We start from the raw sequence: 10,464 nt of genomic DNA, 5'->3' as shown, positions 1-10,464 counted from the left end.
ATTCTATGGATAATTTTCTTTTTAAAATTTTATCGTTAGAAAGATAGATTAAGATTTAATTATCATGTCTATTGAAATTAATAATTTATTAATTAATACTTTTTAAGTAGTTGGAAATATTTTTAAAAAAAATGAACAATTAGGGTTTTCCTTCTAAAAACTTTTATTAAATAAATGGAATAAAGAGAGGAGAATAGTTTGACGAGTTTGGAACACGAGATTTTGGGAAAATGCATGAGATAGAGTCCAGACCAGTTGACCCATATATATGCATCACTACACTAAAAAATAGCTTTGGAGACGGTTATCAAGACCTATAGAGGCTGTTAAAACCGCCTCTATAGCTTTAGCGGTGAATCACCCGTCTCTAAACCGGCTCGTATTAAACTGCCTCTAGAGTTTAGAGCCTTTGATACAACCGTTGGGGTAAATTAACAGCTAAGGAAGTGGTTTTTAGAGGCGGTTATAACCGCCTCGAAAAATATTTTACCGGACTAGTTTTAGAGACGGTTATAACCGTCTCTACAACTAAAATTTTAAAATTATAGTAATAATTTTAAAAGCGGTTATAACCGCCTCTACAATTAAAATTTTAAAATTATAATTATTGTTTAAGAGGCGGTTATAACCCCCTTAAAAACATGCCTAATAATTAGTATTTAATTAAATATATATTATTTAATCAATTAAAAACCTGCTTTTAATCAATTAAAAACTCACATTTTATTTTTATTTTACAAAATAAAATATTGAAATACACATAAATTCAGGGTTTTTTTTTGACAAATTAAACTAGCAATCCAACTCACTTGCTTAAAAAGAAAAATAAAATATGAACTCTGAATTCTCTGATAAACAAACTCTATTAAACCATAGCCCAAGTGTTTGGAATCTCTAGATTAGAAACCTAAAACATGTTATAGATTATGGTTCACATAAAAATATTGCTTAGTTTAGCACGACAACTGATATTTTAAGAGAGAATTGCTAAAAAAAACAACCAATTGATTCATTAGTTCTCAAGCTCCATGACTCAATAGTCTATTTCTTCTCAGAGTTGCCATCAAGCTCATTCTTCAACTGCAATGGGACGTCATCATTCACATCATCATCATCCTAATCATCCCACTCTGCAAAATTTATGCAAAATGATGCTTACTTATTCCAGGCAACAAATTCAAAGTAGCTACTTGTTTTTGATCATTAATTCATCATAAAAGTCAGTAACAAGAAGTTAAATGGTTGCCAATAAATAATGTTCAGTTGATAGGCTTTGGAATAACAATTGTGTGCAAACATCAATACAAGATAAAATTTGGACTGCCATAGAAATTGGGGAATCAATAAGAACAATATATGACCATAAATCAATCAGTTCAAAGATTACATTCCTGATCGCAATAATAATACCAAATCAGAAAAACCAAGTTGATAAAGAAAAAGTTGAAAACCGTAATCACATATCAACAAGTTCAAAAGATATATTTCCACTCGAATAGGAACTTGACACTAAAGAATTAACAATTTATAAAACACAAAGATTACATTTTCACTACCATTAACAATACCAAATCAGAAAACCATGTTGACAAACAAAGAGAGAGTTAAAATCAAGAACACATATCAACAAGTTCAAAGATAATATTTTGACTCAGAATAGAAACTTGGCAATGAAGAACAACAACAAATAAGAGCACAAAGATCACATTTTGACCACATTATGAATACCAAATACAATAATCAACCAATAACAAACAGAGAAACTTGAGAATAAAAAACAGCTGATGATCTATTTTGATAATCAAGCACATCATAGTTAGTTAAAAAAAAAAAAGCATTATCATTCTCATTTCTTTTAACAATGTGGGGTTTATTTGTTTAGCAACATTATAAATCTCTAATTCATGTTTGTGGAGTACCTGTGGAGGAGGTGACTGCAGAAAAACAGAGGCTTTTGATCATAAGTGTGACTGCAACAGTGGATATAGCAACTTGTTGAGCATTTCCAGCTTTCCTATTTGAATATGCATGTTATTAAATAGAAGTTGATGAGTCAATCAATTACCCCTTGAATCAAATAATTTGACGTGTTGGCTAATAAATGAAAACCTGAAAAAGTTTTCAGCCTTTGAGTAATCACTTTAAATATATGCATGAATGTCTTTCTATCTCAAAGTTAATATAAAAAAAAAAACTTTTTCAAATATCATCAATCTAAATATATATATATAGACATCCACATGATTATATATCTACCTACACAAGTTGTTTAAGTTATCACAATGGATGTCATTTCTGCAGCAAATCAATTCATGAGGTAATTTGCAATCTTATAGTGATATTTTCTTATGTGTATAATTATTAGAATTATTGTTGTTTATTTGAAGATTCTCACTCTCATGCATTTATATACATGCACATGGACAACAAGACAATTGTTTGAAGTTACTTTTGAATTTTTGAATAAGAGAAAGTGCAATTGACAAGCAAGATGTTGATGTCGCACTAAAATTAGTTTTACAATAACTGATTCAATAGTTTGGTTCCCTAATTTATCTCATATTGGTATTGAATTTTAATTCATCCAAACAAACTCTGATTTCTTATTGTGTCTTGTGTTTGGAGATAAGATCCTGCAAATTACAGGAAGTTTCTTAGACTTTTTATTATCTAAAACTTTAAAGCATTCTTTCGTCTGCAGCTAATGGATTTAGGTAGATGATTATCTGGCTCCGCAACTCTTCTTTAAAGATATAAAAAAAAAGAAAAAGAAAAAAACTGTCTCCAAATGAGTACCAATGAGGTATAAGACAACCTTTATTATATTTGACACTAATTTTAGAGTTCTCCATGTTTATAAATATTACACATTACTAACTTACCATGGGACTAGGTTGTGCAGTCTAGAAAGGGTGTATAGGAGGAACATTATCTTCATCTGGACAAATGATGCATGGCGCAGCACCTGAAAACAAAAATGAAAAGATGTAGGTGAATGCAAGAGTAGCATGTAATGATTCAGAGGGGAGAAATGCTAAGGATGATAAATAGGAAATTATGTGTGAACAAGGAAGCTGAATATTACTTGAGGCAAAATTTAGCCGAAGTTTATTCCTTGTGCCAAAGGAAGTTCACTCCCCTAATTGATTGTACCATTTAGAACGTCGCACGTCACATGTACTATTTCCATGAGTCACTTTCTGCTTCTCGGCCACTGCCAGTGGCCTTTTCACCACCAAAAGCACCACCAATTTTAGCACCATTTGTAGGAATATTTACATTCACAATGGTGCAATCACTTCCAAGTGGTCTGCATATCACACAAAACACAATAGAATCAGTGGAGAGGAGAAAAATGGCAAGCTTTGTAATGGACCTGTGCAATTAAGATGAAAACTACACCACTTTATTCTTTGCCAAGGGCAAAAACAAATTTAGATTTTAGATTCCAAAATATAAATAACAGATACTCTTGCTAATGATAATGATAGCATACTTGCATACATACAAAGCAACAAAGATAATCTTTTATACTAAAAAAAATAAAGATTTCTTTTTCAAGTTAAAAAATTTCTTTTCTTCCTTTTTCTGTCCCACTACTTTTTTTTTAACATACACCTTAAAACTAGAATCCAAGACAATGAAAGCTTACAACAAAAGATGAAAGACAAGACAATACAAGTTCATTCATATGTGCTATGTCTCATAAGTGATGGCCAAAGACAGCACCCACAGTTGTACTTACCCAATCCACTTGAATATTATTTCTGGTTTGCGTGTAAATATGGAGCAGCTTAACCCTTGTGGTACTGAGTTGTTTATCTCAATTGATTCTTTTAAAGTCTATAGAAGAAAGAGATCAAGTGATATTAATTCATTTATCATACAGGATTATTAATGACAGGCATAGGTACAAGCAATGATTATGATAGACAAATAAAAGGAGGACAAATATGAATAATAATAATAGAAAAAGAAGAGCACCCACAAGCTGGGTTCATTGCCTTAAATTTCATGACATAGAGGACCGGAGCAAATAATTCCTCCATAACAACAGGTGCATCTGAAGAAATCTCCACAATTGTGGATTGAACAAAGTTACTCTCTCCCTCTATAACGGATCCTCCAATCAGGATCTTCCCTCCATGCACAAAATAGGTTGAGTAGCATGGTCATACTTTTAAACAAAAAAAATTACAAACAAAGTAATGGTGAAGATGAATAAATACTGGTATTGATAAAAATCTTAAAATCTACAGCAGACTTCTAGAAGAAGATACCTATCCTTACAAGTAAACGACTATTTTACTATCAGCAAGCATATGATACTTGTAGGTCATAAAAAATTAGTATATATAAAGAGAGTATACAATGCAACATTCGGAGTTTGTTTATGAACATATTGACAACAACAATAATAATAATCCAAATGAAAGAAAATAAAAGATGCATTTTTAGTATCAAGATATCTGCTATACCTGAGATTTAATAACTTCAATACACTTGACGTAGTTTTCTTTTAAAGCAGGATTGTGTAATGGTCCTAACAGGACAAGGTACCTTTTTTTCTAAATGATCACCAATCTTCACTTGCTTATAAACACCAATCAGTTGATCAAATACAGTTTGATAGATGCTCTCATGAAGAAGCTGCATCAAAAGAAAAGGAGATTATTCAAAACTAGTTTTGTAATGAGGCAAACCAATATGACCAATAAATGGATTATTTTCCAACCGTACAGAAAGTTGAATGTTAGCATCATCCATGACAATTATAGCATTATTTCCACTAAGTTCAACTAAGCATTTTCCAAACTGCTCATTGCCTATCTGTTGAACCATCTGCCCAACCTGTATGATAATACAGCGAATGATATTAAATGTGTACGACAGGATTAAAATATTCTGCACAGAAAGAGTCTAAGAATCTTAATACCAACAAAGAAAAATATGATTCTAAACGATTTAAGGGAATGATAACTAATCTATAATGGAGATAAAGACAAGCCGTTGTAAAAACAACAAATAGGATCAACCTTCTAATCTTCATGGGAATGATTTTCAAGTGATACTGCATGTTGATGACTCACACGTTTGTTGAAGTCATTACATAAGGAATCACCAGACTTAAAAAAAAAACAATATGCCATTATGCCAATAATGGCACTAATTGAAGATCTGGCTGGAAGACATGGCAAAGTTAATTTTAGATTTTAAATCCTAACTAATTCTTTCTTTTTATTAATTATGTTTCTGTGGTTGATGACTCAATGTAACTTTGCAAAGATGCTAGAAATGAGTAAATTACTCTTCATGGCTTGAGTAAAAGAATTAATATAACAAGATTATGGCTTGAGGATAACAAATGAGACTACATAAACAAGTTGAAAGGGATTCAAAAATTCAATACCTTGGAACTTCCAGTAAATGAAACCAGAGGTATCCATCTGTCACAAGCTATTGCTTGACCCATTTCAGCCCCTCCACAGAAAGAAGTGAAAATTGCACCATGTAAATTGTTCTTCTCCAGAACACCAGCAATAATCTCAGTCATCGCAATTGTGATTAAAGGAGTTGTTGGTGCACCATTCCTGCAATGCATAATATGAACAAATTCCATAAGCATATTATCACATCATGGCTCACTAAAGAATATAAGCAAAATGTTAATTCTTTCTAGTTGTAGAAATATCACAATTAAGTATATATGATCTGTAAGTTCGTTTGTAGGCAAATATAGACATAGAAGACATTGGAATCAAAGATACATATGATGGATTCTCGCCAAGATAGAAAGAAAGCCTCGAAATGGTTGAGCTCCCTAGAACCCAGAAACATCTAAAATATTACCATCAACACTTTATGTATGAAATTTTAAGTTTCATGAATTTACACTTGAGGATAATTATATTGCAATAAAAAAAATGTAGATGAGGGCTAGCCATAAGAAATCTTACCAAATAGACATATGTATATATAAATTCAACTCAGAAATTAATAACACCATCAGTTTCTCAGATCAACTTATTTCTACCAAAAAAGAAGAGGATTTGCTTACCAAACAACACAGTTTCCACAGACAAGTGCAATGTAGGCATTCCATCCTATAAGAACAGCATCTCTTAAAATGCAGCATTAGTGATCAGAAGAAAGTAATGTTAACTTACCAAGAACAGCACATGGAAAATTAAAAGCTGTTATAACTCCTACTATTCCCAGCAGATTCCAAACTTGAAGCACACGACAAATATTACATAACAAAGGGGTACAATATTATTTACTCGTTTATAGCCAAAAAGGGATGGCAGATTTTGATATTCCAAAGCAAAAGGATTAACAAATTCCCACCTCGAACATCATATGATTTTGACCTGCACACACCACCAAAAATCATAAGATTAACTAGCTGGACTTTGAATATCTTTGTAAGAAGAAGAGGGAGGAGAAGAGAGAAGAGACCGAGGAGGGGGAGGTCCTTGTCATCAGGTTCCGGAGCAATGAGGTTGTCGATGATGGCAATAGCATTGGGGAGTAGATTGGTCTTCACTTTGAGCTCAAGTAGAGGTCGGAGGGCTTTGATGTCATCTGGATCAGAGGTGAGGTGGTCATCGAGTGCGTGGACTTTCTCATCGTCGATGAGGGATTCCGGGAGGGTCTCGGACTGAGAGATGGGGACGGCGACGAGGGCTGGCTTGAGAGATCGGCCGACGAGGGCAGCGAGGGGGAGAGCAGCTGCCGCAGCCGCGGAGGGGGTTTGGGGAGGTGGGCACGAGGAGAGGGCGGAAGAATTAGGGCGAGAGCGAGAGAGAGAGAGAGAGAGAAAGAGAGAAAGAGAAAGAAAGAGAGAAAAGAGTGGTTTAATTATTTTTTATTTTTTAAAACAAATTTTGTGTAGAACGGTTTAATTAAACCGGCACTAAAAATATGAAAAAAAAAACCTATTTTATTATAGAGGTGGTTTTTTAAAACCCCTCTATTTGATTGTCTCTAAAGCCTAAAAATGGTGTAGTGCATGAAGGTTTCTATTATGTCTCTAAACCCCTCTATATTATGTTTAATTGAATGCTTAATAATAAATATGAAAAATTTTCCACTTTTGTTTTAAGGGCAAAACGGCAATGACTCATTTCTATTTTGAATAATATATGTACAAAATTCTTCAAGTTTTAAAAAATTATAACCACTTTTTATTTAGTCTTAGTTCACTTTTTCTTTACTTCAAAACCCCATATTTGTCAATATTTACTTTTGTTAACTTTTGTCTCAACTTCAAAATTTTGAAGGTTGTATTTCTTTTAACGATTTTTTTTTTTTTGATATATTGGTGATAAACACTTTTTTATTTTTTTATTGAATTTGAGAGGTTTCGAACTCGAGACCTCTCAAACACAAACAAAGTAGAAAACCACGATGCATTTTTTTTTAATGAAGGTTCTAATGTCATCAATTTTTTCAAAAAGCATAAATTAATTAATTCAAATGAGATACCCATTTATCCTATTTATTTTTCTAAAATGTGGAGAATGAGCTTTTTATTCCTTGTTATAACTTTAATTATGATTTATTAATTTGATTTATCTTAAAATTAGGAGCTTTTGTTAGAAATTTGCCCCAAATTAAGTATGAATTATCAGAAGATTTAAATAATGAAATTACAAAAAAAAAAAATCTAACTTTATTCTTACCACGTTAGATTTTATATATTTATCGGTTATTATTTCATTAACTATTGTAATTGTGAACATTATGTTTGTATGATTTCAATGACAAACATAATGTACATTATATATATATATTATGCTATTGTGATTTTATTGCACTAATTCACACTAATTTCCAAGTTCAAATTAAGGTTTTTAATTCAAATGCTTGCAACTATCATCCTCTAAATTTTCAACTATCTCATCATCACAGAGAACCTTCTTCCTATATATGGAGTTTTTATTAAAAAAAAAATTATAAGGTGGGCAATCTATTCACTGCAGCTAACGTTATAAAAGAGAGATGATCTCTCAATTTCTCGCTTTGAAAAAAAAAAATTAGTTACCATATAACGTGAAGATGGTGGTTATTTATATTAAATTGTATATATACCCTAATAAATAAATAAAAAATGCTTCGGCAACCTACTGTCAAATCAATTCATTGGAGCCAGGGTTAGGGGGCGAATTGCAAATAAAAAAATTCAATTAATAAATTTTTTAAAATTTTTTTAAATTTATTTATAAATTAAATTATAGTTTAGATATTAAAAATCTGTTGTTAAACAATAAAATTCTACAAAAACTCTCCTAAGAATATAATTTTATATATTATATAAATTAATTTGTAAAAATCAAAAACTAAAACATAGATTTTTTAATATATATATATATATATATATTAGATAGATAAAGTAATTTATAAAATATCAATAGATTAAAGAATAAATTTTTGTAAATATATTTTTAAAAAAATATTATGTTTTAGAAGATAAGGATTAATTTGTATAAAATTTGATTTTTTTTTAATAAAAATAAAAAACTCTAGAGAGATTAAAAAAAATAAAATCTCTAGAGAAAGGGAGAAAAAAAACCAAGAGAGATTAATGCTATGTTTGGATTGAGGGCCGGCGAGGGAAAGTAAAGTAAAGCGAGGGTTTTGGAGGGTCAGAGTCGGCTCTTCCCTCGTTTGGATTGGTATTTTTAATTTAACGAAGGGAAATGAATGGTTAACTCTGACCCTCCGAAACCCTCTGGCCCCCCAAATCAGCTACCGGTGGAGGGAACACCTCGTAAAGATTTTTAAATTTTTTAAAAGACCTTATTACCCTTAATTTTTTTTAAATTAATTACATAACACCACTTCATAAGTTTTTTCTTTCACTTTTTTCAATCTATTTTTATTTTAATTAAATATTCACATGACACCCATCACAATTGTTTTTATGTATTTGTTTTTTGTTTGCTTATTTTTTTTATCTGTTTGTTTATATTGTATTTTTTATTTCTCAATTCATTCTTAGAATAATTTATCTTAATAGAATTCTATTCTTAATATAATTCTATTGCTATCCAAATTTTATTCGAAATACAAATAAAATTAAAATTTTCTTTGAGTGAGAAAAAAAACTAATAATTATCTAATTCAACATGATTATTATGCTATGAATTAAAATATTAAAATAAGTTTATTAACATGATCTTGTGATGATCTATATAGAATTGTAAGAGGAATTGGTCTTTAAATTCTAATTAAGTAATTTGGTGTTGATAAGGGTATAATTGGTAAATCATATTATTATATATTTTTTCCTTTCATTTCCCTTCCGTAACCAAACAAGGTTATTAGAGAACTCTCTTTTCCTTTCCCTTCATAAAATTTGTCTATCCAAACGAGGGTTGAACCGTCCTTTTCTTTCTCTCATTTTCCCTCCCCTTCTCTCCCCTTACTTTCCCTTCAAACAAATAGAATCTTTAGAGAGAAAAAAAATGAGAGAGGGAGAGGGGGCCCACCCTCTAAAGAAAAAAATTGAGGGTGGGCCCCCTCTCTCTCTGCCCTGAATTCATTATATCAATATAACATGTAAAATTAAAAATAAAAATAAAAAATACATCATCCCTAATCTAATCCCTAATCTAATTAATTCTCAATTTTTTTTTCTTTGATAAATGAAACCCCTCTCCATCCCTTCTATCTATCAAATCTCAATTTTCTCCAATTTTCAAACTGCTTACCTGTTATATCTCTTTTTATTCTATTTTTTTCCCAAAATAAGCGGGACCTGCACACACATAAACACTGGATCACCCGCACACAATCACTACTCACACTCTCAGAAATGTACCCTCACATGAGATTCGAACTCTACCATTTGTGAAAGATTTTATTGGAGACTCAACTACCAATAGACCACTCTGTCATTGGTTTTATTTTATCTTTTATCCACTCGCTTTATATCCTTTCTTTTTCCCAATCTTTCACTTTTATCTTCTTCCAAATTCTCTCTTCTTTTTTTCTTTTTCTCCTTATCTCTTTGTTAACAAAGATTAGAAAAGAAAAGGACTAAATATAGAAAGGATGAGAAATATGCGTGTGCATGGATGCATGAATTATTAATACTGATAAATGATTGTATTCAGTAATAAATTTTAAATTATTTATTTAATTAAGGCTAATCATGTTAAAATTAGGTGAATACTAAAGAAAAAAACTTTCTATTTTAAATAATTTATGAGTTTCAAATCTTAGTTCTCTATTAAAGAATAAAGGTTAATGGAGTGTTTGGTTTACTGAACTATTCAGTAATTTTTGAATCTATGTTATTAAAAAATTTCTAAAGAGCTCATATTCATTTTCATACCTTTCAAGAACTTTTTAAGTATTTTTATCCTGAATTTTCTAAATAAAAAAAAAATCATTGTTGTAATGTAAATATAAGCGTTTATAATTTTTAAATAGGAGATAAATGTGGTATATGTAAAT

At 30.6% G+C, this 10,464-nt stretch overlaps 1 protein-coding gene across 7 annotated transcripts; it reads right to left on the bottom strand.

Moving 5' to 3' along the window:
* Positions 1-818: 818 nt before the first annotated feature.
* On the bottom strand, positions 819-5,586 carry LOC120273795 (aldehyde dehydrogenase family 7 member A1-like). Of its 7 annotated transcripts, XM_039280500.1 has the most exons (9): positions 5,411-5,586; positions 4,741-4,851; positions 4,561-4,650; positions 3,746-3,843; positions 3,086-3,310; positions 2,883-2,965; positions 2,066-2,109; positions 1,920-1,970; positions 819-1,130 (listed from the first exon to the last, which is right to left on the bottom strand). In XM_039280500.1, exons 1-5 carry the CDS (start codon positions 5,552-5,554, stop codon positions 3,181-3,183), a joined length of 573 nt encoding a protein of 190 aa, XP_039136434.1. In that variant the 5' UTR covers positions 5,555-5,586; the 3' UTR covers positions 819-1,130; positions 1,920-1,970; positions 2,066-2,109; positions 2,883-2,965; positions 3,086-3,180. The 7 variants fall into 7 exon arrangements, with proteins under 7 accessions (XP_039136434.1, XP_039136433.1, XP_039136432.1 ...); XM_039280499.1 differs by lacking the exon at positions 2,066-2,109 and having other exon boundaries at positions 1,920-2,009; XM_039280498.1 differs by lacking the exon at positions 2,066-2,109 and having other exon boundaries at positions 820-1,130; positions 1,920-2,014.
* Positions 5,587-10,464: the final 4,878 nt, after the last annotated feature.

The sequence above is a fragment of the Dioscorea cayenensis genome, chromosome 12 (assembly GCF_009730915.1).
Source record: "Dioscorea cayenensis subsp. rotundata cultivar TDr96_F1 chromosome 12, TDr96_F1_v2_PseudoChromosome.rev07_lg8_w22 25.fasta, whole genome shotgun sequence".
NCBI lineage: Eukaryota > Viridiplantae > Streptophyta > Magnoliopsida > Dioscoreales > Dioscoreaceae > Dioscorea > Dioscorea cayenensis.
The sequence above is the reverse complement of the archived record's forward strand: the minus strand, read 5'-3'. Positions and strand labels throughout refer to the sequence as shown.

Excerpts from the sequence above, each read along its gene's own strand:
- LOC120273795 (XM_039280500.1), bottom strand. The coding sequence starts at position 5,554 with ATGACTGAGATTATTGCTGGTGTTCTGGAGAAGAACAATTTACATGGT. Across the intron at positions 3,844-4,560 it reads GTGATCATTTAGAAAAAAAG|ACTTTAAAAGAATCAATTGA; the intron begins GTACCTTGTCCT and ends TTTCTTCTATAG. Across the intron at positions 3,311-3,745 it reads ATAATATTCAAGTGGATTGG|ACCACTTGGAAGTGATTGCA; the intron begins GTAAGTACAACT and ends TGTGATATGCAG.